Genomic DNA, 27,591 nt, shown 5'->3' on the forward strand with positions numbered 1-27,591 from the left:
TTATGTTCTCTTTAGTAAATCTTTACCTTTACACCAGGACGCAAGGATATTATTTTATGTTTTCTTCCAGAAGCATATTGTTTTATTTTTTATATTCAAGCTACAATCCATTATGAATTAATTTTGTTGTACAGAGTGAAAGTCTAAACCTTTTTTCTATACAGTTTTCTAGCTAACTCTGCATCAGTGACTGGAAGAACCATTCCTTCTCCCCAAACTCTGCAGCACAAAACTTGTTATAAATCAGGTGCCCACATAGGTGTGGGTCTGTGTCTGGACCTTTTCTTCTGTTCCACTGATCTACGTATTTATACAAGAACCAATGCCACACCAATTGGCCTATGAAATGTCCATTAAAATTTTAGAATTAGCATGTCAATATCCACAAAAAAATGTGATTTTGGTTGAAATCACTCTGAGTCTATAAAGAAGAGGGAACAACTGATATTGTTACCATACTTAGTCTATCATTCCACTAATTTAGTATATGCTATCATTTTTTAAATAAAATATCATGTTCAATGGCATTTTATAGTTTTCTGTGCAGAAATCTTGCACAACTTCACTTTCATTCCTCTGTAGTGGATTTTTATGTTATAAATAGAATTGTTTAAAATTTTTCTAACTTTCATATTTCTGTCATACAGAAATAGGACTAATTTTTGTGGCTTCATCTTGTATACAATGACCTGCTATGTTCACTTATTAATTCTAATAGTTGATCTGTATATTATTTTGGATTTTCTGCATGCACAATATCATCTGTGAATAATGACAGTCTTATTTCTTCTATTCTTATCATTCATGCTTTTCATTCCCTTTTGAATATAAATCGTAACCCCAGGTATCAGTTCCTTTTTCCCACTCTCAAAGAAAACCTTTCCGGTATTTCCTCCTTGAGTGTGGTACTTACTATAGAAGTTTTATAACACCCTTTATCAGACTAATAATGTTGCCTTCAATAGTAGGCTGGGTAATGGCCCCAAAACATATCAGGTCCTAATCTCTGGAACCTCTAACTGTCACCTTACACAGATAAGGAGTCTTTGTAAATGTGATTAAGTTAAAGATCTTGAGATGGGGAGATTATTCTAGATTATTTGGATGGACCATAAATGCAATAAGTCAAGGGTATCTGTATAAAAGACAAGCAAAGAGAGATTTACAGAGAAGAAGGCAATATGACCACAGAGGCTAAGATTGAAGGGATGTGGCACAAGCCAAGAAATGCCAACAGCCACCAGAAGCTAAAAGAAGCAAAGAGTGGGCTTTCCCCTAGGGACTATGGTGGGAGTGCAGCCTGCTGACTCCTTGATTTAGGCCTGGTGAAACTCATTTTGGACTTCTGGCCTACAGAACCTGTAAAATAATAAATGTGTACTTTTAAGCCACCTATTCTGGTTATTTGCCACAGCAGCCATAGGAAACTACAACTTCTATCCATATTATGCCAATAGTTTTTAATCACAAGTAGATGTTGAGTTTTTCAAATGCTGTTTATGCATTGATTAAGATGATTGTGTGATTCTTCTCCTTTATTCTGTTAATGTAATGAATTATATTGATTTTCAAATGTTAACCTTTAATTCCTGGAATAAATCTGATCAGTCATAATGCTTTATCCTTTTAAATATTGTTGGATTCATCTGTTAATATTTTGTTTAGGATATTTTCATCTAGTTCACAAGATAGATTTGCCCATAATTTTCTTCTCTTGTCTTTATCAGGTTTTAATATCAATATAATATTGGCCTTATATAATATGTTAGGAAGTATGTCCTATGTTTCTAATTCCCTGAAAGGTTGGATATAAGATTAATATTAGTCCTTCCTTACATATTTAGAAGAATTTACCAGAGAATCCATCTGAGAATCAAGTTTTCTTTCTGGGAAGGCTTTTAGTTAGAGAACTTATTTAAGATAAAAGTGAATTCAATTTTTTATTTCTTCTTGGTCAGTTTTAATAAATTATATTATTAGGAATTTGAAAATTACATTTATTTTTTCAGATGTATTGGTATCAACTTGTTCATAAAATCCTTCTTTTATCTCTTTGTTGTCTCCAGGATCTGAAGTGCTCTTCCATTTTATTATTACTGATATTGGCTATATGTGCCCTGTTTTTTTCTCTCTTGATCAGTCTTGCTAATGACTTACCAATTTTGTTAGTCTTTTTCACTAATGAACATTGGCTTTGTTGATTCTATCTATAAATGTGTTGCTTCTGTTCTTATCTTCATTATTTATTTACTTTCTAATATTTTTTATTGATATATAATAGTTGTACATATTTTTGGGTATATGTGATATTTTCATACCTATATACAATGTATAATGATCAAACCTGGGTAATTTCACTATCCATCGCCTCAAAAACTTATCTTGGGACCATTATAATTCTTCTCTCAGAGCTATTTTGAAATCTATAATAATTATTGTTAATTATAGTTTCCCTATTGTACTATCAAACACTAGATCTTATTCTTTTGATCTACGTGTATTTTTATACTCCTTAACAAACTTCTCTTCAGCCTTCCCTTCCTTCATCCATCCCCAGCCTCTGGCCTTCACCACCCTACACTCTACCTCCATGAGATTCACTATTTTAGCTCCCACATATGAGTCAGAATATGCAATATTTGTCTTTCTGTGCTGGCTTATTTCGCTTAACATAAGGACCTCCAGTTCCATCCATCCTGCTGCAAATGATAGGATTTTATTCTTTTTTTAATGGCTGATTAATATTATGTTGTGTATATAGGCCACATTTTCTTTATCCATTCATATGTTAATAGCCACTTAGGTTGATTCCATGACTTGGCTATTGTGAATTTTGCTGCAATAAAGATAAGAATGTGGGTATCTCTTCAATATACTGATATCCCTGCTTTTGAATATATATACAGAAGTGGGATTGCTGGATCATATGATAGTTCAATTTGTAAGTTTTAGAGGAATCTCTACACTGTTCTCCATAATGGCTATATGATTTCACACTCCTACCAACAGTGGATGAGGATTCCCCCTTCTCCACATCCTTGTCAGCATTTTTGTTTTGTTTTGTTTCGTTTTATGAGACAGAGTCTCGCTCTGTGGCCAGACTGGAGTGCAGTGGTGTGATCTCGGCTCACTGCAACCTCCACCTGCCGGGTTCAGGCGATTCTCCTGCCTCAGCCTCCCGAGTAGCTGGGACTTCAGGCACGGGCCACCACGCCCAGCTAATTTTTGTATTTTCAGTAGTGACAGGATTTCACCATGTTGGCCAGGATGGTCTCGATCTCTTGACCTCGTGATCCGCCCACCTCGGCCTCCCAAAGTGCTGGGATTACAGGCGTGAACCACCGCACCCGGCCCTTTTGTCTTTTTTATCATAGCCATTTTAACTGTGGTGAGATAATATTTTATTGTGCTTTTGAATTGCATTTTTCCTAATTATTAGTGATGTTGAGCAGTTTTTCATATACCTTTGGCCATTTGTACCATTTGTATGTCTTCTTGTAAGAAATGTCTATTCAGGTCTTTTGCTTGATTTTTAGTTAGGTCATTTGGTTTTTTTGCTATTGAGTTGTTTAAGGTTTATATATATATATATATATATATATATATATATATAGTCAGATTGGTAGTTTGAAAATACTTTTTCCTATTCTGTATGCTGTTTCTTCACTTTGTTGATTGTTTCCTTTGCTGTGCAGAAGCTTTTTAGCTTGATGTAATCCCATTTATTTATTTTTCCTTTTGTTGCCCATGTTTTTGAGGTCTTACCCAAAAACATCTTTGCCCATACCAATGTCTTTGTAGTGTTTCCCCAATGTTTGCTTACAGTGGTTTCATAGTTTTTGGTCTTACCTTTAAGAATTTAATCCATTTTGATTTGACTTTTGCACATGGTGAAAGATGGGAATATAGTTTCGTTCTTCTGCATACATATATACAGTTTTCCCAGCACCATGTATTAAAGAGACTGTCCTTTCCTCAATGTGTGTTTCGGTGCCTTTGTCTAAAATGAGTTAGCTATAAGTGCATGGATTTATTTATGGGTTCTCTATTCTTTTCATTGGTTTATATGTCTGTTTTTATGGCAGTATCATGTTCAGGATCTTTTTTGGTTCCACACAAATTATAGGATATTTTTGTTATTTATGTGAAAATGTCATTGGTATTTTGATGGGGATTGCATTGAATCTGTATATTGCTTTGGGTAGCATGGACATTTTAACAATATTGATTCTTCTAATTCATGAGTATGGGATTTCTTTTCATTTTTTGGTGTCCTCTTCAATTTATTTCATCAGTGTTTTATAGTTTTCCTTGTTGAGATCTTTTACTTCTTTGGTTAAATTGAGTTCCAAGTATTTTATCATGTTTTATAAGCTGTTGTAAATTGGATTGTTTTCTTGATTTATTTTTCAAATTGTTTACTGTTAGTGTATAAAAATATCCCTAACGTTTGTATGTTGGTTTTGTATTTTGCAAGTTTACTGAATTTGTTCATCAGTTTTAAGAGTTTTTAGTGGAGACTTTAGGTGTTTCTAAATATAAGATCCTGTTATCTTCAAGAAAGGATAATTTGACTTCTTCCTTTCCAGTTTTGATGCCCTTTCTTTCTTTATCTTCTAACTTGCTATGCCTAGGACTTACAGTACTAAGGTCAATAGAAGTAGAGAAAGTGGGCATCCCTGTCTTGTCCCAGATCTTAGTGGAAAGGCTCTCAACTTTTCAGTACTAAGTATGACATTAGCTGTGTGTTTGTTATATATGGCCTTTATCATGTTGAGGTACGTTCCTCTATACCCAATTTGTTGAAAGATTTTATCATAAAGAGATGTTGAATTTTATTGAATGCTTTTCAGCATCTATTGAAATTATCACATGGGTTTGTCCTTAGTTTTGTTAATGCAATGTGTTACATTTATTCATTTACATATGTTGAACCATTCTTGCATCCCTGGTGAATGATTTTTTTTAATGTGTTGTTGAATTCCATTTGCAAGTATTTTGTTGAGTGTTCTTGCATCTATATTTATCAGCGATACTGGCCTATTGTTTTCTTTTGCTGTTGTTGTGTCCTTGTCTGGCTTTGGTATCAGGATAATGCTGGCCTCCTAGAATGAGTTTGGAAGTATTCCTGCCTCTTAAATTTGTTGAAATAGTTTGAGTAGAATTGGTATTAGTTCTTCGTTAAATGATTGGTAGAGGCCTGCTTTTTATTTTTAATGTGTCTAGTATACATTTTTGTTTTGTGATTGCAATGAGGCTTATAAAAAATTCCATAGTTATAACAAGTTATTTAAAACTAATACCAGAATGGGGGTTGAAGATGGCAGATAGGAGGTGAGACTAGCTTGCAGCTCCCACTCGGATGGATAGAGCAGCATGTGGAGAATCACCTCATGAACTTTTGCTCCAAGAGCTACCACATAAACATACCAAGAAAGCCAAGAGAATCCACAAGTTCACTGAAGGAACTGAATCAGTGCCGCAGACACAGTGCCTGAGATGCCAAAAAACTATGAGTCTGCTTGCTTTCTCAACAGGGAGGCTTGTGTTCTGGGGAAAGTTCTCAGCCCTGGTCACTGGCTGCCTTGAAATAGACTTGGTGCTGTTGAGCGGCACGGTGGGAGTAAGACTGATCTTTAGGACTGCAGGCTGCATGGGAGCAGAGTGCAGTGTGAGGCCTGTGACTGCTGAGAGAATTTGCCACTACCAAGCCAGCACTAGAAAAACTGCTAAATGTAGCTCTAAATCTTAAAACAAATGCTCAACATACACAAAATATAACCTCTTAAAGCATAAATCTCACAGGACTTATAAAACAATAGCACAATTTTAAAAACCTAACAAGGTATTAAGGTAACTAATAGCATGATGAATAGAATAGTACCTCACATCTCAATACTAACATTGAATGTGAATAGCCAACATGCTCCACTTAAAAGATACAGAATGGCAGAATTGATCAAAATCTACCACCCAGGTTTTTGCTGTCTTTAGGAGACTCACCTGACACATAAAAACTCACATAAGATAAAGGGGTGGAAAAAGATATTCTGTGCAAATGGACACCAAATGCAATCAAGAGCAACTATTCTTATATCAGACAAAACAAACTCTAAAGCAACAGCAGTTAAAAGAGACAAAGAGGGGCATTATATAATGATAAAAGGACTAATATCAAAACTTTAAATATATATGCACATAACACTGGCACTCCCAAATTTATAAAGCTATTACTACTGGATTAAGAAGTGAGATAGATAGCAACACAATAATAGTGCAGGACTTTGATACACCACTGGCAGCACTACATAGGTCATTAAAACAGAAAATCAACAAATAAACAATGCACTTTAACTATAACCTACAATAAATGGATTTAACAGATATTTACAAACCATTCTACTCAACAACTAAAGAATATACATTCTTTTCATCACCACATGGAACATTCTCCAAGATAGACCACATTATAGGCCACAAAACAAGTCTCAGTAAATTTAAGACAATTAAAATTATATCAAGTACTCTCTCAGACTACAGTGGAATAAAATTGGAAATCAACTCCAAAAGAAATCTTCAAAACCATGCAAAAACATGGAAATTAAATAACCTGCACCTGAATGTTTGTTGGGTCAACAATGAAATCAAGATGAAAAGGTAAACATTCTTTGAACTGAACGATAATAGTAACACAACCTATTGAAACCTCTGGGATACAGCAAAAATGATGCTAAGAGGAAAGTTCATAGCATTAAATGCCTACATCAAAAAGTCTGAAGGAGCACATGTAGACATCTAAGGTCACACTTCATGGAACTGGAGAAACAAGAACAATTCAAACCCAAACCCAGGAGAAGAAAAGAGATAACAAATACCAGAGCAGAACTAAATGATATTGAAACAACAGCAACAACAAAAACACAAAAGATAAATGAAACAAAAAGATAAAATTGATAGTTTATTAGCAAGATTAACCAAGAAAAAGAAGATCCAAATAAGCTCAGTAGAAACAAAATGGGAGATATTATAACTGATAGCACAGAAATACAAAGGATTATTCAAGGCTACTATGAACACCTTTACGTGCATAATCTAGAAAACCTTGAGGAGACAGATAAATTCCTGGAAAGAAACAACTCTCCTAGATTAAACCAGGAAGATATAGAACCTCTGAGCAGACCAATAACAAGCAGCAAGATTGAAATGGTAATTTAAAAATTGCCAACACACAAAAAAGTCCAGGACCAGGTGGATTCACATCAGAATTCTATCAGACATTCAAAGAAGAATTGGTACCAATCCTATTCACACTATTCCAAAAGATAGAGAAAGAGGGACCCCTCCCTAAATCATTCTATGAAGTCAGTAACACCCTAATACCAAAACAAGGAAAGGACATAACAAGAAAAGGAAACTACCAATATCCCTGATGAACACAGATGCAAAAATCCTCAACAAAATACTAGCAAACCAAATCCAACAGCATACCAAAAAGATAATCCACCATGACCAAGTGGGTTTCATACCAGGGATGCAGGGATGGTTTAACATACATAAGTCAATAAATGTGATATACCACATAAGCAGAATAAAAAACAAAAATCACATGATCATCTCAATAGATGCCTCCCCCAAAAAAAAGCATTTGATAAAATCCAGCATCCCTGTAGGAATAAAATGCTCAGCTAAATTGGCATAGACGGGACATACCTTAATGTAATTAAAGCCATCTATGACAAACCCACAGCTAACATTATACTAAACAGGGAAAATCTCAAAACATTCCCCCTGATAACTGGAACAAGACAAGGATGCCCACTTTCACCAATTTTCTTCAACATAGTACTGAGAAGTCCTAGCCAGAGCAATCAGACAAGAGAAAGAAATAAAGGTCATCCAAATTGGTAAAGAAGAAGTCAAACTGTTGCTGTTTGCTAATGATATGTTTGTATACCTAGAAAACACTAAAGACTCGTTCAAAAAGCTCCTAGAACTGGTAAGCGAATTCAGCAAAGTTTCAGGATACAAAATTAATGTACACAAATCAGTAGCTCTGCTATACACCAACAGCGACCAAGCTGAGAAACAAATCAAGAACTCCACCCCTTTCACAATAGCTGCAAAAAAAATAAAATAAAACACTTAGAAATATGCCTAACCAAGGACGTGAAAGACCTCTACAAGGAAGATTGCAAAACACTTCTGAAAGAAATAATAGATGACACAAACAAATGGAAACACATCCCATTCTCATAGATGGGTAGAATCAATATTGTGAAAATGACCACACTGCCAAAAGCAATATAAAAATTCAACACAATTCCATCAAAATACTGCCACCATACTTCACAGAACTAGAAAAAACAATCCTAAAATTCATATGGACCCAAAAAAGTGCCCACATAGCCAAAGTAAGACTAAGCAAAAGGAACAAACCTGGAGACATCACATTACTTGACTCCAAACTACACTATAAGGCCACATTTACCAAAGCAGCATGGTACTGCTAGAAAGGCACATAGACCAATGGAACAGAATAGAGAACCCAGAAATAAAGCCAAATACTCACAGCCAACTGATCTTCGACAAAGCAAATGAAACCATAAAGTGGAAAAAGGACACCCTATTCAACAAATGCTGCTGGGATAACTGGCAAGCCACATGTAGAAGAATGAAACTGGATCCTCATCTCTCACCTTATAAAAAAATCAACCCAAGATGGATCAAAGACTTAAACCTAAGACCTGAAACCATAAAAATTCTAGAAGATGACATTGGAAAAGCCCTTCTACACATTGGCTTAGGCAAAGACTTCATGACAAACAACCCAAAAGCAAATGCAACAAAAACAAAGATAAATAGATAGGACTTAATTAAACTAAAAAGCTTCTGCACAGCAAAAGAAATAATCAGCAGAGTTAACAGAGAACCCACAGAATGGGAAAATAAAATTCACAATCTATACATCTGATAAAGGGCTATATCCAGAATCTACAAAGAACTCAAACAAATCAGCAAGAAAGAAACAAACAATCCCATCAGAAAATGGGCTAAGGAATGAATACACAATTTTCAAAAGAAGATATGCAAATGACCAACGAGCATATGGAAAAATGTTCAACATCATTAATTATCAGGGAAATGCAAATCAAAACCACAATGTGATACCACCTCACTCCTGCAAGAATGGCCGCAATCACAAAAATTTAAAAATAGATGTTGGCATGAATGCAGTGAAAAGGGAACACTTTTACGCTGTTGGTGGGAATGTAAACTAGTGCAACCACTATGGAAAGCAGTGTGAAGATTCCTTAAAGAACTAAAAGTAGATCTACTGTTTGATCCAGCAATCCCACTACTAGGTATCTACCCACAGGAAAAGAAGTCATTATACAAGAAAAAATACTTGCACACACGTGTTTATAGCAGCACAATTTGCAATTTCAAAGATATGGAATCAGCCCAAATGTCCATCAATCCACAAGTAGATAAAGAAAATGTGGCATATATATACCAGAGAATACTACTCAGCCAAAAAAAAGGAAAAAATAATGGCAGCAACCTGGATAGAATTGGAGACTATTATTCTAAGTGAAGCAATTCAGGAATGGAAAACCAAACATCATATGTTCTCACTCATATGTGGGAGCTAAGTTATTAGGACACAAAAGCATAAGACTGAAACATTGACTTTGGGGACTTGGGGGAAAGGGTGGCAGGTGGTCATGGATAAAAAGCTACACACTGGGTACAGTGTACATTGTTCAGGTGATGGGTACACTAAAAACAGAAATCACCACTAACGATCTTATTCATGTAACCAAACACCACCTATTTTCCCCAAAACCTATTGAAATATAAAAATTTAAAAATTTAAAAAATAAAAATAAAAAAAGCAAATAAATGAAACATCTGAGATAAACTATTATCATCCTAGTATGTAGACTTCTGGTGCTCTAACTTGATCCAGGAGAGAATTTGGAAATCTGAAAAAATGAATGACACAAACCTTGAAAATTATGCTAAGTAAAAGAAGCCATTCATAAAGGACTGCATATTACATAATTTCCTTTATAGAAAATGTTCTAAATAGTCAAATCTATGGAGATAGAAAGTAGACTGGTGATTGTGTAGGACTGAGGGATTTGGATAACATACAGTGATGGCTACAAGGTATGGGTTACTTTTGGGAGTAATAAAAATGGTCTAAAGTTGATTGTGGTGATAGATGCACAAGTCTGTGACTATAAGTGAGTGAATTGTAGAGTATGTGAATTTAATCTCAATACACACTTTTTTTTTTAGTGAAAAAAGTAACTAATACTCTGTTAGTTCATTCTACCCAAGACTGGGTAATTTCTAAAGAAAAGAGGTTTAATTGACTCACAGCTCTGCATCTCTGGGGAGGCCTTGGGCAACTCACAATTGTGGAGAAAGACACCTCTTCACAGGATGGCAGAAGAGAGAATGAGTGCTAGCAGGGGAAATGCCAGATGCTTATAAAACCATCAGATCTTGTGAGACTCAGTCATTATTATGAGAACAGCATAGGAGAAACTGCCCCCATGACTCAATTACCTCTGACCGGGTCCCACCCTTGATGTGGGTATTATGGGGATTACAATTCAAGGTGAGATTTGGGTGGGGACATAGAGCCAAACTACATGAAATACCAACTTAGCTTTTATCAAAAACAAGAACAAACAAACAAACAAAAACTATACACATTAACTCTCTCCCTTCTCGCCCCACATTTTGAATTTGTGATGTCACAATTTGCCCTTTCCTATTGCCTATTTCTAAACAACCTGTAGTAGATATCTTTTTTTTTTTTTTTTTTTTTTTTTTTGAGACAGAGTCTCACTCTGTTGCCCAGGTTGGAGTGCAGTGGTACAATCTCGGCTCACTGCAACCTCCACCTCCCGGGTTCAAGTGATTCTCCTGCTTCATCCTGAGTAGCTGAGATTACAGCCACCTGCCACCATGCCTGGCTAATTTTTGTATTTTTAGTAGAGACAAGTTTCACCATGTTGGCCAGGCTGGTCTCGAACTCCTGACCTCAGGTGATCTGCACACCTCATCTTCCCAAAATGCTGGGATTACAGGCATGAGCCACCATACCCAACCTAGTAATTATCATTTTTAATAGTTTTGTCTTTTATTCTACTTAGTAAGGATATAAATGGTTTATACACCACAATTACAATATCAGTGTAACAATTACATTAGCATCCTTTCCTTTCAGTTTGAAGAACTTCCTTTAGCATTTTTTACAGGACAGTTCTGGTAATGATAAATTTCCTCAGCTTTTGTTTGTCTGGGAAAGTATTTCTCTCTTCTTCATTTCTAAAGGATAGTATTCCTGGATATAATATTCTTAGTTTACAGCCTTTTTTCTTCAGCATTCTGAATATATCATTCCACCCCTTTCTGGCCTGTAAGTTTTCTGCTGAGAAGTGTGCTTCCATGCATATTGGATCTCCCTTACATGTTACTTGCTTCTTTTCTCTCACTACTTTCAGGATCTTCTCTTTGTCTTTGACCTTTGAGAGTTTGATTATAACGTGTCTTAGGATATTCTTATTTGGGTTGAATCTCACTGGTGACCTTTGACCTTACTGTACCTGAGTATTTATATCATTCTCCAGGTTTGGAAAGTTTTCTGTTATTTCTTTGAATAAGCTTTCTACACCTTTGTCTTTCTCAGTTTCCTCCTTAGCTTTGACAACCTGAATGCATACTCTTTTGATGTTGTCCCATAGGACCTGTCAGCTTTCTTCATTTTTTCAAACTTTTTGCTCCTCTGATGTGTACTTTCAAATAGTCGATCTTTCAACTTGATTCTTTCTTCAGTTTGATCAATTCTGTTATTGATGATCTCTATTGCATTTTTCATTTTATTCACTGTATTTTTCAGCTCCAGGATTTCTGTTTGATTTTTTAAAATTATTTCAATCTCTGATAAATTTATGAATTGGCTCTATGTGCTTTCTTGAAGTTCATTGAGCTTCTTTTAAATAGCTGGGGGTTTTTTATTTGTTTGTTTTGTTTGAAATCTCACTCTGTCATCCAAGCTGGAGTGCTGTGGTGCAATCTTGGCTCATTGCAACCTCTGCTTCTGGGTTCAAGCAATTCTCCTGCCTCAGCCTCCCAAGTAGCTGGGACTACAGGCACACACCACCATGCCTGGCTAATTTTTGTATTGTTAGTAGAGACGGGGTTTCATTATGTTGGCCAGGCTGGTCTCAAATTCCTGACCTCGTGATCCACCCGCCTCGGCCTCCCAAAGTGCTGGGATTACAGACGTGAGCCACTGCACCTGGCCTAAATAGCTGTTTTAAATTGTTTGGCTGAGAGATTACACATCTCCATCACTTTAGGGTCAGTCTCTGGCACCTTATTTTGTATGTTAGTAAGGTCATATTTCCCTAAATGTTCCTGATGCTTGTGCATGTGTGACAATGTCTTTGGATTGAGGGGTTAGGTATTTATTTTAGCCTTTACAGTCTGGCTTTGTTTGTGCCTGTCCTTCAGAAGGTCTTCCAGGGATTCTAAGAACTAACTGTTGAGTTTCCTTAGACTGTGACCACTTGCAGCCATCTCAGCAACAGAGGATACTCTAAACTCAGGCTTACCACAAGTCTCACAAGGACGTCTAGGTTGATGTGGCTTTCCAGGTCTGATAAACCTGGGTAAGATCCAGCATTCCTGGAATGCTGGCCAGGAACCGGATTCCACAAGAATGTCCTGGTGGCCCAGATGGGCACACTTCCCAGTGGGCCTCTGCATGGGCAGGATGGGTCCCCAAAAAAAGTGAGATGGGCTGAAGTTGAGACTGCCCCCAGCTCAGGATCTGCTGTGGGACACAGGCTGGTTGGCCTGTCTCATTGGCTCAGATGCACATGCATCACCCAGCAGGTCCCTGCACAAGCACGGTTATTCCTTGACTACAACAGGAGGGACCAGAGCTGAGACTTGTTCTCCTTGTATCTGCAGTGGAACAGAGGCTATCACATTGGCTCATAAAGGCAGGTGTCTCCCGGCAGGTCCCTGCATAGACAGGATAGTTTCTCAACTGCAGCAGGAGGGGATAGAGATGAGACCAGGCCCCCTCAGGATCTGTTGTAGGGCAAAAGCTGGAGAGCCCACCTTCACTGGCTTAGAGGAGTATGTGTGTCCTGGCAAAGTCCCTGCACAGACAAGATAGTTCCTTGATTGCAGCAGGAGTTGCTGGGGCTAGGACTGGGCCCCCTTGGGATGTGCTGTGAGACAGAGGCTGGAGAGCCTGTCTCATTGGCCCAGACAAGTATAGGTTTCCCAGCAGACCTAAGCACAGAGAAGATCATTCTCTGATTGCAGCAGGAGGGGCCAGAGCTGAAGCTGTATCCCCTTGGGATCTGCGGTGAGATGGAGGTTGGCAAGCCCAACAAGGAGGCCCAGACTCCTGGGTTGTGAGATATGGGCAAGTCTCCCTCCAGATCCTTGTGTGAGCAGCCCTGAGCTGGGATCTTAGCTAAGGGGAGCTGTAGTTGAGTTACAGGGCAACTTTCAGGTTCACTACTGTGACCAATGTCAGTGGGCAGATGAGCTTTTCCACCAAGGCAGTAGTGTATGCAGTTCCTCCTTGCCCCCTTGGCAGATGGTTTCTGTTACAGGGACCTGGGAGGATTGTCATTTCGGAGCTTGAACCTAGGAGCAAGTTTGATGAATCAGCCATCTAGGTATTAGTCTGCACTCTCAAAATGGCCTTCCAAGGTCTTGGACTCCACCGAGGTTTCACAAACACCTACCTGAATCCTGAGGCTCCCACAGACAGATTTCTGACTGTTGATGCATGTAGAATTGTTGTTGTTTTTGTTGTGGGGGGATGTGAGTGGATTACCTTCTGTTCTGCCGTCTTGGTGATGTCACTCTGTTTTTGTCTTTATTATCTCATTTCTTCTACATTGTTCAGGTTTAATTTGTTTCTTTTTCTAATTGTGTGGTATGGCTACTTATACGGTTTTTTAACCTTTCTTTCTAATATGTGAATTTAAGGATTTAAATTTCCCTCTAAGCACAGCTTGAGTTGTAACATGCAAACTTTACATATGTTCTATTTTCATTTTATCATTCTCTTCAAAGTAGTTTCTAATTTCTATGAGTTATTTAGAAGTGTATTGTCTGATTTCCAAACATTTGAGGATTATCTCATTATTTTTTTGTTATGGATTTCAAGCTTATTCTACTGTGGCCAAGAATATAGTTTATTAGTTCAGTCTTCCAAAATTTGTTGAAGCTTGCTTGATGACCTAACACGTGGTCAATTTTGGTAAATTTTACATGTGCACTTAAATGAAAGTTTATTCTTCAATTGTTGCATACTGTTCTATACTTGTAAAGTAGATCAAAATTTTTTATTTGAGACAGGGTCTTGCTATGTTGCCCAGGCTGTTCTCAGGCTCCTAAGCTCAAGAGATCCTCCTACCTCAGCCTCTGAAATAGCTGGACTACAGGCATGCATCACTGTGCCCAGCTTAGAAAAAAATTATTAATTGAGATTTTTCAGGCCCCCCATGTTTTCTAATTTTCCCCACTTTTTCTATCAGTTATGGAAACAGGTTATTAAAATCACCCACTCTTCAGAACAATTGGCTTTGAATGTTTAAGTTTAAAACAAATAAAATAAAATAAAATAAAATCACCCACTATGATTATATATTTAAACACTTTTTCTTTTAGTTCTCTTAATTATTGCTTTATCTATTTTGAGACTGTGATATTCTGTGCATTAAAATTTTAATTTGTTTTAATGTTTCTGATGAGTTGACCTTGGTATCATTATGAAATATCTCTAGCTATAGGAATACTTCTTGTTTAAAATATAATTTGTGGACTATAACTTTACCTACTTTCTTTTTGTTAGGTTTGCATGGTACATATTTTCCCCGTTATTTTATGTTACATATCTTCACCTTCAAAGTATGTCTCTTATAATTTCATTGTTTGGAGATTACATTAATTCTAATTTTAGAAATTTTTGTTTTTTAATTACTTCATTTCACTTAATTACTGATATATTTGCTTTTATATCTGTTATTATTTGTTTTTTTCATTGTGTCAACTCTTCTATATTCCCTTTTCTCTACCTTTTAAAATCTTTTTTGCTAGTTATCGTAGTGAGCTAAATAGTGTTCCCGCAAAATTCATGTCCATCCAGAACCTCAGAATGTTACCTTATTTGGAAATACAGTTTTTATAGATGTAATTAAAGTAGAGCTTAGAGTGGGCTGTAAGTCCAATGATGATAATGCCCTTATAAGAGACAGAAAAGGACACACAGACTGCACAGACACATAGGTAAGGCCATGTGAAGACAAAGGCAGGGATTGGAGAGATGCAGCCACAAGCCAAGGAATGCCAGAAGTCACCAGAAGCAGGAAAAGACAAGGAAGCACCCTCTCCAGAACCTTTGATGGGAGCATGGCCCTGCCCCCAAAATGCCCTGATTTTGGTCTTATGACCTCCTGAGCCATAAGAGAATAAATTTCTGTTGTTTTAAGCCACCCAGTTTGTGGTAATCTGTTATAGTGTCCCTAGGAAACTAATTAAGTTATACATTCTTTTACTATTCCTTCAGTGTTTTAGATGTTACAATACACAGCCATGACTTACCAAAATCTTATTTAAGTTACTACTCTTAACGCTTCTCAGACAACATAGGATGTTATAACATTTTAAGTCAATTTACTCTCTATCTTGCCTTTTCTATTATTATCACATTTTGAAAAACCCTACATATAATTTAAAGATGAGACACATTATTATTATTATTATTTGTTGCTTTACATAGTTGAAATTAATGCAGACTTACATGGATATTTACTTTTTTTGTTGCTCTTCATTCCTTTCTGCATTTACACCTTCTTTCATCTGACTCGTCTTTCTTTTGCCTTAAAAACTCCCCCTCTTTATTTTCTTTAGTAAGGATATGCTGCTAACAAATTATCTGTTTTTGCTTTTTGGAAGTGTCTTTATTTTATGTTTGTGTTTGAAGGATACTTTTGTTGAGTATAGAATTGTAGGTTGTCAGTTATTTTCTTTCAGTCCTTTCAAAGTGTCATTCTGTTGTCCTTTGGCTTCCATTTTTCTGTTGAAAGTTAGTGATAGGTCTTATTTTATGTTATTTTGAAATGAATATGTCCTTTTTATCTGGCTACATATAATATTTCCTTTTGTCCTTCGGTTTTCAGTTATTTGTCTGTGAGTCTAGGCCTAGTTTCCTTTTTTGTAAGTGAGGGTTGTTTTTTTTTTTAAATAGACTTTATTTTTAAGAACAGTTTTAGGTTAACAGCAAAATTAAGAAGAAGGTACAGAGGGCCGGGCGCGGTGGCTCAAGCCTGTAATCCCAGCACTTTGGGAGGCCGAGACGGGTGGATCACGAGGTCAGGAGATTGAGACCATCCTGGCTAACACGGTGAAACCCCATCTCTACTAAAAAATACAAAAAAACTAGCCGGGCGAGGTGGCGGGTGCCCGTAGTCCCAGCTACTCAAGAGGCTGAGGCAGGAGAATGGCGTGGACCTGGGAGGCGGAGCTTGCAGTGAGCTGAGATCCGGCCACTGCACTCCAGCCTGGGCGACAGAGCGAGACTCCGTCTCAAAAAAAAAGAAGAAGGTACAGAGAGTTCCCGTGATAAATAAACCATAGTATGTTTGTCAGTTCACATTGTCCCCTTTTTATTTATTCTAATTGGAATTTGTAACTCATGCAAGTTGCACTTGTCTCATTTCATTTGTTTTGAAAAATTATTGGTCAGTATCTCTTTATGTATTACTCCTACCTCTTTTCTCTTTCTCCTGTCTTTCTGGGTTTCTGATTATACATATGTTAGGCCATTTCTCCATGTCCTGTATTCTCTTTTAGGTTTTATATATTTTTCACTATTTGTCTCTCTGTGCATCAGTCTGGATATTTTCTCCTGACCTGTACTCTGTATTACTAATTCTTGCTTCAGCTGTGCCCACTGTGCTGTTAAACTCATCTACTAAGTTATTTATTTACATTATAGAATTACTGTTTGATTCTTTTTATCATATCTAATTCTCCATTGAAATTACCCATTCTGTCATTTATTAATCACATTTAAACTTATAAATAACAGTTAACCTAAAGTCTATGTCTGGTAACTTTACTATGTGGCTTTCTCATGAATTTGTATCTATTGTCTGTGTTTCTCTTGATTCTCATTCAATTTTATCTATTTGCATGTTTGGTTGTCTTTGATTGAGTGACAGATACTATATTTGAAAATGTAATATTTTGAGGTTGTACAAGATGTTATCTTCTTTCAGAGAAATTTGCTTTTCCTCCTGTCAGGCAGTTAGAGTAGAAGCAGATTATCATAGATCAATCTGGGAATGATATGATTCCAAATTGGATGTGAATTCTTATGAAGCTGATCTAGCCCTGCAAGGGTCAAAGCTGAAAGGGTGGTGTGTTTATCAGGGCCTCTTTTCTCAACAATGAGAGCTCCAGTTTGTCCTCTTGTTATCTCACCTGAACTTTTGTGCTTATCTCTTGGCATGAGCCACCCTCCTTTTACAGCAACCAGTCATAAAACCTCAAGAGTAATCTTTCAAAATACCTAATTCTCCCTCCTCAGAATTTATCAGCTACTCTCCAATTCCTAAATCAGTGGGTCCAAAGTGTGTTCTGTGGAAATTCTTCTAGAACTTCCAGTAGGGATGTGGAAATGGTGAAGCTGCCAGGGGGCTTGTGGACTCCTCCTTCTCACACACACACACACACACACACACACACACACACACACACAGAGAGAGAGAGAGAGAGAGAGAGAGAGAGAGAGAGAGAGAGAGAGAGAGAGAGAGAGAGAAAGACTCCCACTGGGCACTTTCTCATTGATCCGATTTCTATATTGTACTTCTCAGATTTTTATTTGAAGAAAGGGGCTTGGAGCTAAAATGATTTGATAGCACTTGTCTTAGATAATAGCATCTAAATTATGTACATGAGGCCAGGCACAGTGGTTCACGCCTGTAATCCTAGCACTTTGGAAGGCCAAGGCAGGTGGATTGCTTGAGCTCGGGAGTTCAAGACCAGCCTGGGCAACATGGCAAAAACCCATCTCCACCAACAAACAAAATTAGCCAGGTGTGGTGGCGTATACCTGTAGTCCCAGCTACTCGGGAGGCCGAGGCAGGAGGATTGCTTGAGCCCAGAAGGTTGAGGCTGCAGTGAGCCGAGATCATGCCACTGCACTGCAGCCCAGGAGACAGTGAGACCCTATTTCAAAAAAATAGTAAAAATTACAATAAATTATGAACATGGTATACAGAACTACTTATGATCTCACCTCAGTCTTATTTCTTGCCTCTCATCCCTCACCCCATCCCATGGCCACCCACCATTCTAACCATACTGAATTTTCTTGTCATTCTCTATGCATTGTCCCATTCCCCCATATTTCAGACATTCTATTTCCTGTCTGGAATATTCCTTGACCCACGCTTACTTGGCAAACTTCTACTGATTCTTCTCTGTTCAGGTCAAGTTACCTGCTTTGAGAAGTGATCCCTGACTCCCAGGCAAGACTTAGCACTCCTTATTCACTCTCCTGGAATTTGTTTTCACATCTATCCCCTTATTGTTGTTGATTTGCACATCCATCTCCAACTAGACAGTGAGCTCTTTGAGGCAAGGACTGCAGCTTTCATCTTTGTGCTGAACCCTGGGCAGTTTTTGTTGAACAATGACCATGCATACTTGTTTTCCCAGGACAATCATAATTTCACATATTCTTTTTTATTCAAATGAATGCATAAATTGGCCCATATTTTTCTATATTTGAGGTCCAAATTGCATCTCCCAGACTATCTCTTAGCACCAATAAATGACATAAATATCATTTGTTATACTAAAAACTCTGAGTTTTCTGTTTCGAAAATACTGTCACCTTGATTATATACATTTCATGTATATAATCTGACTGAGGACCCAGTAAATACTCAGTATAGACTTGTTGACTAATTTCTGCTGAGTGAGTTTTGTCCCTAGCCAAGCTCAAAAGGACTCAGTGTCCTTATAAAATATTCTTCATTTCATCTGGCTAGCCTTTGATGTGACAGGCTTCCCCCACTCTAAAAGCCATGAGGGACTATTGTGAGGTCGTCAAAAATTGATGACTCGAAGGTCAGCCCTTATAAAACTTCAAAATCTCTTGTAAATATGAGTCAGCATCTGAGTAATAAGCTTGTTTCTATCATAATTAATAATATTTCTGGGGTGGGCCATGTTCTGCACAGTAAGTGCTCCTTGAGAAATCCAATTTTTGTACCTAGAACACTATTTTCAAAAGCTGTGGAGATTTTAGTTACGGGAAAATTCAATAACTTTAGTTATTAAAAATTTTAAATGGATCTAAAAACAAAACTCTGGTGCTTGTTTCATATGTCTGGATTTTTCCATATTTCCATATTTGGAGTTTGCTTAAAGTAAAGGCCTCCTATATTCTTTCACCATCCACCTCATCTCCACCGGCGCAAGGTGACCTCAATCCTGCCCTCGAGAACTCAGGTGCAGAGACTTGCACTCTGCTGAGGGAGTCTGGAATGCCCTGTTGTTCATTCCTGTCGCTCAAAGCTCTGACCCCAGAGAAGAGCCAGGGCCCTGGGATGGGTCACTCTCTAAGTTGTTGTCAGTCATAAACACCCTTGGTGTAGGCAGGTTTTAACATCACCATATCAGAATAACTGAGGCTATGGAAGCTTCTAGAAAACTTGAAAGGCAATCATGGACGCCAGGGCACTGAAACTTCCTCCACACATTTGCCACTTGCTCACCTTGCCCCTGGCTTTCTAATGCCACATCAGGATCTTACCTCTAGGTTGGCAGAGGGTGATGCCATCAGGGTGGAAACTCAGCAATACCTGAGATGCCTGGAGCTGTGCTTCTCTGACGGAGGCACGGACTCCCTGAAAGGGAGGTCCAGAGTGGGGAGGGATGTGGGAGTGATACAGGAGGGAGACAGGAAAGTACTGGGTAGAGAAAGGCAGGGTCCCTGGCAAAGGCTCTACCCTCAGGCCTGTGCCCACTGACCTAGGTGAGAACAGGTATGTCTGTTTCTGTGCCCAAATGTTGCATTTCCCAGACCATCCTGGCCTGTCACACCCCCCATCCTGTGCCTATAAAAACCCTCAGACCCTAGTAGGCACAGACACAAGCAATTAGACATCAAGAGGAACTCAACAGCAGAAGAACACACTGGCAGACACCAGCAGACACTGGCAGGCCATCTGTGACGGGACGACACAGAGTTCAGCCGAGACCAGTCGGAGGAGGGCCTGTCCACTGGGCGGCCCGACTCAAGGGAAAGTCCACCTTCCCACTCCATCCTCCTTCTGGCCTCTCCATCCACCTCACTGAGAGCTATCACCACTTAACAAAAAACCTTGCACCCATCCCCAAGCCCACGCATGATCTAATTTTTCTGGCACGCTAAGGCAAGAACTCCAGGATACAGAAAGCCCTCTGTCCTTGTGATAAGGCAGAGGGTCTAATTGAGCTGATTAACATAAGCTGCCTGTGGACGGCTAAACTGAAAGAGCGCACTGTAACACACAGCCACTGGGGCTTCAGGAGCTGTAAACACTCTACACTAGATGCTGCTGTGGGGTTGGAGCCCCACAACCTGCCTGCTACTCCCGCTAGAGGTTTGAGCAGCGGGGCACCAACGACGTGAGCCACAGCCCCCATCTCACACCCTGAGAGGGGGATGAAGGAATTGTTCCCATTTCAGGAGCAACAGAGGGGTCTTGAAACATCAAATAAAATTTTTACTGTGGTCGATAAATCAAAATAATCTTTTAAAATTAAAACAAGCACAGAAGTTTTATAAGGGAGACACGATTTACATGGACTGTTAAAGTATGACAATTCATCACAACTTCTGGCTCACTGAGGGCCATTTCAGGCAGCGTCCAGACCCACAGGACATACTTTTCTCTGTACTCAAGGGCTCTGGTATAGAATATTTTTGACGCGCTGGCCTCCAGCCAGCCAACCCCAGAGGACTGTGAGTCTCCCAGCTCCCAGCAGAAGAAGGAAAGGAGGTAGCTTCTCAGAGCCATGGCCCTGCCCATCCCAATCTGCAAATTTCACTGAGGGATTCGAGGCAGGAACTTGGCACTGGCTCCACGGGAGAGACTCCAGGGCCAGCTGCAAGTTCTCCAGCACTTCACCACTTCTAACCGCTGCAGGGTAATGCTCAAGGTGAGAGCACTCAGACAATGTAAGTGAAGTTTGGCTCAAGCAGACACCACCTGGAGCCCAAGGATGCCTGCTGCAACGCCTGGCCAACTTTCACCATGCCTTTGTATCTGTCAGGATAGTCTAGGTCAAGCTGTGAAACAAGCAACCCCCAAACCATGTTATAACAAAAAGTTTCATGTTCATGCTGTAAGGAGCTCATCATGGGCAGCTGGGGATTCCAGTCAATGTCCCCTGCCTCCAGGATGCAGGCAAATACAGCACCCACCTCCTCAAATATTGCTGGGTTACCATAGTAGAGGGAAAGAAAAAACATCAGCCAGAACTTGTCACATGGTCCAAACCAGCCAGAAGAAACCAGGAAGTGCCATCCAGCCATGTTCCTCAAGGGAAACCAGCTAAAAATATTTAGTGGGCAGCAACGATTACCACAATCTTTTTGAAAACCCCAAGCCTGAACTTTCAGGCTGTGTGCCTGGTCCCAGGGGAAAAGTTCAGGCGTAAGGGAGCAGCTGGAAAAGTAGAGGTCCATCTGTTCTGCTGTACCTGCTGAAGTATAGGAAGCACTCACAGGGGTGCGTGGATCGGTAGCCCCTACATCTACACAGTCTGCACGCAGTCTGAACCACACACTTCCTGCCTCCCTGACGCCCTGAGTTGACATGTGGTCTCATGTTCTCCAGCCCTTCCAGGCTCCTTCTGGGTGTGTTGAAAATGCTTTACGATTTTTTTTCTGGGACTACTCAGCAGGAAGGTGGAGTCTGTAGGGGCTGCAGAAGTATTAGAGCAGAGGAGGGGGATGATTCTCTGGACCACAGTTTATCACACCACACAGAGCAATCAATAAAGACTTGTACTAAATCATTACTTTATATTGCCTAAACCTGCCCGGTAGTAAGCACTGCAGGAAAGACAAGAGAAATAAGATATAGTCCCTGCTCTCAGGGAACTTATAATCCAAGAGGTGAGTTAGGACACTATTCGCTTGTATTGTAATTTTTTTCTCAATGCCGAAAGAACGGCACCGATAATAAAAATTATTAAAGTAGCTTGCTGCAGGCGTGATTGGCATGGAGAGACTTAATTGGAAGAATTAGGGCATATGCTGGTCTGGAAAAGGTGTGAGAACTTTGGGTGGGCAAGAGGAGAGGGGAAAAGCATGAGGAAAGGCACAGGAGTGGAAACTCTCATGCCAGCTTTTGACACCTGTGTCCAAAATGGAGCAAAAGGCTTTGGAAGCCTCATTTATCTATCCAAGGAGGTTTATCTTCATTCTTTTTGCAAATAGAGGCAGGAAGACCAGCACCAGAAATGCTTTGCAATAGATCCCTGTCTTCAGTGGAGGACAGAGCAAGTCATCATTACCCTAACTTGGCTGTCCGCAGAGCCCCACTTTCACCCTTACCTCGACCCCTACAAGGAACTTGTTAAAAAGAGACCTTCTTTTAAAATAAGTTTTCTCCACAATACTCAGGACCCATTCCAAAGACATTCTGATTCAGTAGATATGAGATGGGATCCAGAAATCCATATCCTTCACAAGCTTCCCCAGAGACTAATGCAGCTGCTCTGAGAGTCAGGCTTGGAAATTACTACCTAGAGATGGCCCTGGCATATCCGACTCAGGCTGTCAAAAGTGGACTTTTTTAATTGCACACTAAAAATGTCCATGTCTCTTATTTCTAATCACTGTATTTCTATTGCAGGTGCACTCTGCAACAGAATAAAACAGTTGGGTCCATTTAATCCAATGCCTTAGGACTGTCCTGGAATTCTTTTTTTTTTTTTCTTTTCCTTTCTTTTTTTCAAGACAGTGTCTTGCTCTGTCGCCCAGGCTGGAGTGCAGTGGTGTGATCTCCGCTCACTGCAACCTCTGCCTCCTGGGTTCAAGCGATTCTTGTTCGTCAGCCTTCCCAGTAGTTGGGATTACAGGTGCGTGCCACCACGCCTTGCTAATTTTTTCTATTTTTAGTAGAGACAGGGTTTCGCCGTGTTGCCCAGGCTGGTCTCAAACTCCTGAGCTCAGGCAATCCGCCCACCTTGGCCTCCCAACGTGTTAGAATTACAGGCGTGAGCCACCGCGTCCGGGCCTAAAATGCTGTATATCTTCCTGCCTCAATTTTTTTTTAGGCTGTCATCCAGCTCACACCTCTACTACCACCCTGTGGTCTGAAATGCTCTCTGCCAATTCTTCAAGATCCAGCTCAAATTTTATCTGTTCTGTAAGGTCTGCCTTCTTTGAAAACGATTACAGATCTCTCACATATTTTCTTATCAGTGTGTGCTAGGCAGTTGGCTAGTTAGTCTTGGGGAATACACAGATGAGCAAGTCGTGTTCCTGAAAGGCAATGCGCCTCTGAAACTACGGAGGGGCCCGTCCAAGACGCCCTCCTTCCCCTGCTCTGGTTGGCCTCTTTAAGAACATTTAAATTTTTATTTTTCTCTCCTTGTTTAAAAATACTATCCTTGTTATGGAAAAACAAAAACATAAATTGGAAAAAATCAGAAAAGACATAAAAACGGCCTGTGATCTATTAAAAGAAAGCTACTGAGGCCATGTTGATATATATGCTTCCAAACTTTTCAAAACTATAATTACACATGTACACAGTATATAACGCTACATATGTCCTATATTGTTTTAAAATGTTATTTTTAAAACAAAGACAGGATCGTCCCGGACAGGCTTTTTCTCTTATAACATCATGAACATCTGTCCCTACCAAGACCTTCACCGAAATAATTTTAAATGATGCTATTGCGTTCCACTGCTCATGCCATTGAAAAATATTTACTGGGCCGGGCGCGGTGGCTCAAGCCTGTAATCCTAGCACTTTGGGAGGCCGAGACGGGCGGATCACAAGGTCAGGAGATCGAGACCATCCTGGCTAACACGGTGAAACCCCGTCTCTACTAAAAAGTACAAAAAACTAGCCGGGCGAGGTGGCGAGCGCCTGTAGTCCCAGCTACTCGGGAGGCTGAGCCAGGAGAATGGCGTAAACCCGGGAGGCGGAGCTTGCAGTGAGCAGAGATCCGGCCACTGCACTCCAGCCTGGGTGACAGAGCGAGACTCCGTCTCAAAAAAAAAAAAAGAAAAATATTTACTGTAAAAAACCCATTACAGAAAATGCTAGGTGGCTGCCTACCGGGGTTTACCGAACTATATTCCTGCTGTTGAAAGTATTTATTCCATTTCAAACACAGATGGGCATGAGCTACATCTGTCTCCCCGCAAAATAGCCCAAACCTCCAGACCCAGGACCTCTGGCAGCAGAAGTGTCCCTGGGGCGGGGTAAGGGGAGCCGGGCCTCCCGGGGCGGGGGAGCCGGGCCTCCCGGGGCGAGGGGGCCGCCCTGCCCGGAAGCCCGTGCTCGCCCGCGGGCGCGGCCAGGCGGGTCCCATGAGGGGGACCCTTTCGGTAACCGAATTCTCGGGCTGGGCCGCGGGGCCAGTGCAGTGACTCCCCCCGCGCTCCGCAGTCCGGCCGGGGTCGCGGGGTCGGCCAGGGTCGCTAGGTCCTCCCGTCGGGCCCCGCGGGCGGGGCTGGGCGGGGCTGGGCGGGGCGGGGCGGGGCCGCGGGCAGGCGGGCGCCGCGCCTGCCGTTCGCCTCTCGGGCTGCAGGTGGGGCTGTGCGGCCGCGCTGCCTCCAGGAAGCCTCACGGGCCTTCGTCGGCCGGGCCGCTGCGCCGGCTCCCAGGATGCAGTGTGGACCGGCCGGGCGCTGACGGAGGCGGCGCGACTGCGGGCGGCGCGGCGCGGCGCAGGGGCAGCCAGTGAGGAGCGGCGGCAGAGGCAAGGCCAGGCAGGCGCCGCCTGCGGAGAGCACCGGGCGGCCGGGCCTGCGTGGTGCCGCGCGCGGCGGCGGCGACGACTTCCTCCGGGCCCGGGCGGGACAGCGCAGGGCCATGGCCGAGGCGGTCGCGGCTCCGGTAAGGGCGACCTGCGCGCGCACGGACTCGCGGCCTGGGGCCCCGGGCGGCCCGGGCCCGGCACACGGCGCCGCAGGCCCTGGGGAGGGGTTCCGGGGTCCGGACCGGACCACTGGGCCTGGGGCTCCCGCGAATGGGGCGCGGGGTCCGCCGGGGCCTACTGCGCCCGTCGGCCGGGTCCCCACTCTGAGCCGAGCCCGAGCGCTGGCGGAACGGTTGTCCCCGCGCCGGGGCCGCCCCACGCCAAGTTCTTTGGGCCCTCCGGGGCTTCCTGCCCCCGCCCCAGCCGCTGTCCCCTCCTTCTGGGTGCCCCCCCCCCGCCACCCGCGGCTCCTTTCTCTGCCTGGCGCTCGGCCTGTAGGTCCCTCTCCATCTCCCCCGCAGCGGCCTGGTGGCACCTGGGAGGTGTCCGGCTTCGAATCCGCATACACCGACACCCACTACGTGCGCAGCTCCCTGGGGTCGGCTCGGAAGGGAATATAGAGCCAGGCACTTGAACAAGCCCTGTTGAGGCGTTAGTCTGTCCTCACAGCAAGCCTGTCGGGTGGGTACTGGTGTTAATCTCTGTCATACAAAAGAAAAACCCGGGGCCTAGAGAAGTTAACTTGCCCAGGATTACCCAGCTGCAAAGTGTGAAAAAAGACACACAGTGGCTCCGTGTATTCAAGGACCAAGCAGACAGGTACGCAGGCAATAATCGTGCAAAACAGAAAGTGGTGAGTGCTGGCGCCCAGGTGGAAGCTTGCGGTGGGCTCCCGGGGAAGGAGTGTCAGGGGGCCGCCTGGTACCGTGTCCACCCCTCCTGGCCTGATGCTCTGTGCCTCTGTGATTTGAGCTGGGATTTTAGGGAAGGTTAGGATTTCAGGCCCAGCTAGACCCGTGGTGCTTTCAGGAAGGGAGGAGTGCCTGGGCAAAGGCGCAGAGAGACGGGACAGTGCAGGGCGTGTTGAGGAACAGAAAGGAGCCCATGAGCCTGGAGAAGATGGTTTTGGTTTGGAGGCAGTGGGAAAGGAGTCTGCAGAGAGAGACTAGGAAGGGGCCTGCATGGCTGGACTTCATCCTGCGGGTGGGCAGTGGATGAGGGATCCGGCTCCTCTTACCATCAGCTCCTCTCAAGCAAAGAATTTCGGCTTCCTGGCAGGAGTCTAAGGACAGCCCCACATATTCCAGCCACCAGACAGTAAGAAGCTGGGCTGGAGTGAGCAGCGCAAAGTCGCCACCTCCCACCACATAATGTGAGGGCCTTACACAGGGTTTCCTGGCCCCATCAGAATTGTAAGAAAACCGTGCACCTGGTTCTCCATCTGTAAAAGACTAATATTTTCTTAATAAAGTAGTTTATGCGGAGATCCCTTTCATGCCACACAAAGACCGTAATAATGCACGTGGAGGATGGGGAGGATTTCAGTGGATGCGGAGCTGGTGACCAGTTGAAAGGAAGCTTCTGGAGTAAACTCTTGGCTTCTGGGATCACGTGACAGGGATCTGAGAAAGGAGAGGTGAGGGAAGGAACAGTGGCCTTAGGTGGGGGGTGGACTCAAGCCCAGAACCAAGCCAGCCCACCCAGGTGCTGCGGGACCACCTACTACTTGAGAGCAAGACTCCCACCCACATTGGGGTTTTCGCCTAGAAACAGTTCAGCTTGTCCAGAACCTCCCAGCTTTGAAGACCCTTTAGAGTCCTACCTTGTTTGCGTCCTGCTTCCCTCCAAATAGTCTCTTCAGCACTGTCCTAGGCAAGTTTTTTTCTGCCTCTGCTCAAACTCTCCTTTTGTCTCTGTTTTTTGAGGTGTCCATCCACGTTCTAGTTCTCAGTGACTTTCTCTAAGTGAATCCACACTGGTTTCTAGTAGCCACTTTTTCATTTTGGAAATAGTCACCGACCTTTTGTTGAGGAATTATTTTGCAGAATGTTGTAAGGAGGCGTTGATCCTCGTTGATCTCAGGTCCCGATACCAGGAGCGCCTCTCTGCCCTGTAGGTCCCACATTCAGATGTAGGTGGCTCAAACAGTCCAGCTCCCTACCCAAGGCAAAATGTGCCCATTCTTCCTTTTCCCAGCTGTCGGTCACTGATACACCATGTGCACATTTCCAATGACAGGGAAGCCCCTCATCTCTAATTAAGATGGTTGCTGCCCATATACAAGTCTAACTTTGTGGCATATGTCCATTTTCCTCACCAGGCTGCAGGGTATGTCACTGTCCCTGGTACAGCTACAAAAATGTTGGAGGCCATCGTTTTTACCTTGAGCGGGTGGGACTTGGGAAAGAGAAAGAATCTTGTATGGCTCATGCAGTGTCAAAAAACTCTAGACTGATGGAGATTTGATGTCATGGGGATTTTAGCTTGTGGGGGAGGGGCAGATGGGAAGGTGACAAAATGAGACTGTCCTGG

At 41.8% G+C, this 27,591-nt stretch overlaps 1 protein-coding gene across 6 annotated transcripts in view; it reads left to right on the top strand.

Annotated features, from left to right (window-relative positions):
- Positions 1-27,591, top strand: part of LOC101016527 (zinc finger protein 746) — a 122,216-nt gene that overhangs the window by 71,329 nt on the left and 23,296 nt on the right. For 4 of the 6 annotated variants that reach the window (XM_009204141.4, XM_009204142.4, XM_009204145.4 and 1 more), the window contains exon 1: positions 24,870-25,196. The exons of 1 other annotated variant lie outside the window; for it this stretch is intronic. In XM_009204141.4, the coding sequence (XP_009202405.1) occupies positions 25,173-25,196 (24 nt within the window). In that variant the 5' untranslated portion in view covers positions 24,870-25,172. Of the gene's footprint in view, positions 1-24,869; positions 25,197-25,237; positions 25,879-27,591 lie in introns of those variants that run through there. One more of the 6 variants, XM_009204143.4, reaches the window with a different exon arrangement.

Source organism: Papio anubis, chromosome 4, assembly GCF_008728515.1.
Source record: "Papio anubis isolate 15944 chromosome 4, Panubis1.0, whole genome shotgun sequence".
NCBI lineage: Eukaryota > Metazoa > Chordata > Mammalia > Primates > Cercopithecidae > Papio > Papio anubis.